We start from the raw sequence: 5000 nt of genomic DNA on the forward strand, positions 1-5000 counted from the left end.
TATATATATATATAAGTTCAAAAAAAGACAAAAAACAATAACAAAAAACAACAAAGTGAGGACGTGATACGGATAGTGTTATTAGACGCTCGGGAAAGGAAGATATATATAATAGTTTATGTATATATTAATATTATCTCAGTTAAAAAAAACCTTGACAATGTAAATATGTTAATAGTTACCATGGGTAGCAAAAAACACAAAAAAAACCTGGATATCACACCCGTTTTATAGGGAGAGATACCATATATATTTATATATATATGTATGTGTATATATATATATGTGAAGGCTGTCATGTAGATTGGTTAATACTTCCATTTTTTTTTAGGCTCTCTTTGAGTCATTATCATCATCATTTAAAATCCGTTTTCCATGCTGGCGTGGGTTGGACAGTTTGATTGAAAACTGGCAATTACCAGATGATTTCTCACTATTTTAAGTTGTAGTGGAATCGCAACCTATATCGCAAATAGGCATATGAATATTGTATAAGTCTTTATGATTGAAAAATTTACTGTATTTTGTACATGTGAGTATATCAGCCTGTGGGCACAACAAAATGGGCTCACGGGCACAATTGTACCTGTGGGTGGGGTTTTCCGCATCCCTGCTTTATATTATAGTTAATAAATTTTTATTTTTCACAACCTGTTTTTTCTTGTTTTCTTTGTAGGTTCTGAGCTAAATCCTTCTTCCTCAATTGATGAGACTGCTGAGAAAAGGTTGCAGTATTACTTAGGGGGAGTATATTCACATATAGAACTTCTTAAGATACACATGAAAGAATTGAACCCTAAATTTACTGAAAACACAAATCCATACTTATTGATGATGGACCATATTACTGACCTTCTTAATGAAGATGTTATTCTATCTGCTTTTTAATTATTGTATAGATAATTTTTTTTTTTCATAACATGTAAGTTTCTGGTGAATGATATTGGTGAATAACAATAATCTGAATAATATATATATATATATATATATATGTATATATATTGTTGATGTCATCAGTATGATGTAGATGTACGGACACATACATATATAAATAAAAGAAAGTAGTTAGGATCTGGATAAAAGCTATTTAGCATGTTCACCCCTTTTAAGGGATTCATCCATATATATATATATATATATATATATATATATATATATATACATATATATATATATATGAATTTCATTTATGTATATATATGAATTTCAGCTGCTGTGAAACATGGGATTAAGAAACCTAGAGTAGAGCTGGAGTGAAACTTCAAATATATAAATAAACTCTACTTCGTGTATTAAGTAATCTTTATTTTTCGCTCCATTTACTTTAAGGCCTTTTGATTACAGCTTTTGTTTCTATGCCTTGAATTTCTTCTTTAAATCTTCTACAGATTCAGCCTAAAGGACCAGCTCATCAGCACATAAGGGTTTGCATGGGCAGCTAGTCTTGAACTCCTGTGTTATAGCCTGTGACATGACTCTTTTCTGTTATTTCCCCACAATGTGACAATCAGGACTGACTTAAGTGACTTTGAGTGTTCCTCATGCTTATCAAGGTTTCTCTCACTTCACTTTCTGGCTCAGAGGAAAGGGCAGTCTCGCTGTTGAGTCTGTTTAAGATGGGACTTTTTCTCTCTCTCTCACAGACACATTTTCCACACCTCTTTCTTTTTGGTGTCAATAAGAGCAAGTGCACCATTATCATATCATACATACTTCTCAACATCTTGATTCTTGCCTGAGAGAGACAAGGTGGGGTTGTTAAGTGTATCAATAATGCTATATTCAAAAGCCTTAATAGAGTCTCACTCCATTTGTTGGTTTGGTATATAGCAGTTGTCTCCTTGTGATCATCTGTCCTTTGAGACTGGTGTTGTTTTTTGTACTGTCAGTGTATTCCCAATTTAATCACCAACATCAAGTAGAACTGGTTTACATTATCATCAATAGCAGTTCCAGCAGCCTTCATAACCTAAACACCACTAGCTAACGTATTGCTGTCACTTGATTGGCTGGTCATTCTTTTTAGTGTATTTGAGGAAGACCTTCTCTCTTTGTTGTGTTGCTCTCATCCATCAACCTCTTTTAATACCACTTCTGTGTTTCCTTCAGCACCAGTAAGAGTAAATCTCCCATTATATTTCTGTACACACTTCTCCCCAATGATGTATTGATTTTTTTCTTACCTACTGCCTTGCAATCCATAATAACTATTTGGCAAAGGCGGGAACAGGCTAGTCACTAAAATAAATGCTACAGGAAGATATCATACTCAATGATTGGTATAAAAGTATCATTGTCAACTGCTACATGAGCATGATCTACATCTTCTTATATTACCTATTTGAGTAACTAGCCTGTTCCCACCTTCACCAAATATTTTAACCCGTGAGCATTTAATCCTGCCATATCCAGCCCAAATATTCTGTTTTATGTTCAAACTGACCAGATCCTGCCTTTCACATCTACCCTACAATTTCATTTTGAAAATATACAATCACATCATTGAGATTGCTATGTTACAAGGTGATAAATGATTAGTTGAAAACAATATGAATAAATAAACATTACATTTGACAGAGTAATCTGAATGCTAAAGGGTTAAGCATTTCAACAGTTATGCCAAACAGATCAACCCTATCAAGGACCTTCAGAATATCCATTTCATTGAAAGATGACCATGGCACTGTGAGGATCCTATTTCAGTGGGAATAGGTTGGAAAGTCCATTTCAGCTAATGCACATTGACAATTTACTATCTCATCTCTAATAATAATCCGTCTCATTTGCCCACCACAGCAAACCTTAGGATTATATCACCAAACTGATATTAATAGTTTTTCTTTCTTAGAGTATAATATTGAATATTAAAATATCTTTTTCTAAACTATTCATCAATTAAATGATGTTCATTTTTGTCATTTTATTGATATTGATAAAAGTTGCACGAGTTTAATTAAAATTTTCATGTTTAAACTTACATCATTAAAAAAAAAAAAGAGTAAATATACATTGATATGTGTGTGTGTGGCGTACTTGATATTATGTCATTGTTGTAAACTAGTATCTTTATCATACAAGTGATGTTGTTCATTTCCAATCTTCCATGGAAATGTGTCCAGCCATGGGGAAATTTGACCTTGCTTGTTAATAGGTGAGGGATGGTGATACCAGGAGGGGCATCCAACCAGAGGAAATCCAATTAATTCATGCCAAACAAGTATGAAAAGTTAGATAATGATGATGATATAAAATTGTTTATCAAAACATTTTGAAGATCAAATTTGAGAGGCTTCTTTACTCAACATAATTTCTGGACTTCTCATGCAAGGTTCTCCACAGATTCAAATTTCTTACTGGATTTTTTTGGCAGCAGAATAAATTTTCCAAAATATCTGTGATTCCAGACTGAGAGCATGACTGTGCAGTTGAGAAGTTTGCTTCCTTAACCTGTGGTTTCAGGTTCATTCCCACAGTATGGCACCTTGGGCAAGTGTCCTCTGCTATAGCCCGGTGAGTAGTAGACAAAAACTGAAAGAAGCCCATTGTTGTCATCATCATTTAATGTTCCATGCTGGTATAGATTAGATGGTTTGACAGCATCTAGAACTGCATGGTACTTGAATGTCTGCTTCAGATGGCTGGATGCCCTTCCTTACACCAGCCACTTCACACAATGTACTGAGTGCTGTTTTTTAAGACACCATATATTGTACATATGCATATGTATGTTTGTGCATCCAGTTCTTGACATGATACTTGTAAATGTATATCACTGTCATAAAAGCAGTGTTATCTGTTTTCACTTCCCCATGAAAACATGTTTGGTTATGGGGAAACATTACATTGCTAAGAAACAAGTGAGGGCTGATCATTGCAAAATCATCTATCGCAAAGAATTTTCCAACCCATGCAAGCATAGATAATTGGATGTTAAAACTTCAGAGACCCAGAGTTGTAGATTATCATTGTTTTATTTTTTGTTTTTGTTTATACAAAATTAAGATAAAAAATCCTGTTTGCTTTCTAAAAGAAAATGTTTTTTTACACTTATAAAGAGCAATGTTGTTATATTATTGTGAGAGATGGGAATGAAATAGAGATTGAAAGCTGGAGAGAAATAAGGTGAGCATTGAATGTGTAATGTCAGCATGCATGAATGACAATAAATGTGAGCTCAGAAAGAAAAGAATGATATTTAAGTGAAGATGAACCAAACAACCAAAGTAGAAGAAGCCTGCAGAACAAACTTCTTCATAATGTGTTTTATGAGAAAAATATTGTAAATTATTTTCAATTCAACTATTTTATGTTATTGTAACATTACATTGCAATTGGAGCAGTATCATACTATAAAGCATTCCTATCCAATTATGATGAATAAAATATCTTCAGCCTGTTCCCTCTTTTTTGTTTGTTATATTTTGGTTCTGATTATTCTTGTGCATCTTAAATCAGTTCCTCCAAATAAATATTAAAAGACAACTGTACATAAACTTTAAAAAACTAACACAAAAATCAATAACATTACACTTTATGTTAATCATAAGCTCATCAGCCTTTTACCAGTTTTGTCATCTCAACATGGGTTGGTCAGTTTGTCATAGTTTGGCTCTTTCTTGGGAGTCACTGCTCCTATAAACTAATGCTTGTCTCATTTGGCTTGATGCTCCTCTTATCACCAACCACTTTACAGAGTCTACTGGGTGCATTTTCTCATGGTACCAACACTAGAGAGTTTAACTAATAGGGTCTAAGAATTCTGCTCATTTGGTAACATATTTTCTTATATATTATCCCTACCCTATAAATTGTGTGCATTCAATCAAAATGATGAGTAATTAATTAAGTCTAAACTTATAACCCAACACTGCATATGTAGGATGGTTATATAGCAGATGTGGAATTTAAAAGGTTAGATTGACTAAATAAAGTTTATTTGTATAGTTAGTGTTAACATATTAGAAATAATTACATAGTAAGGAAAAGTCTATTAATGATTA

At 33.0% G+C, this 5000-nt stretch overlaps 1 protein-coding gene across 2 annotated transcripts in view; it reads left to right on the forward strand.

Moving 5' to 3' along the window:
* LOC106871623 (uncharacterized) overlaps positions 1–4405 on the forward strand; it is a 20297-nt gene extending 15892 nt beyond the window's left edge. For both annotated transcript variants that reach the window (XM_014918191.2, XM_014918192.2), the window contains exon 3: positions 677–4405. In XM_014918191.2, coding sequence (XP_014773677.1) covers positions 677–888 — 212 coding nt within the window. In that variant the 3' untranslated portion in view covers positions 889–4405. The remainder of the gene's footprint in view (positions 1–676) is intronic.
* Positions 4406–5000: the final 595 nt, after the last annotated feature.

The sequence above is a fragment of the Octopus bimaculoides genome, chromosome 2, assembly GCF_001194135.2.
Source record: "Octopus bimaculoides isolate UCB-OBI-ISO-001 chromosome 2, ASM119413v2, whole genome shotgun sequence".
Taxonomy (NCBI): domain Eukaryota; kingdom Metazoa; phylum Mollusca; class Cephalopoda; order Octopoda; family Octopodidae; genus Octopus; species Octopus bimaculoides.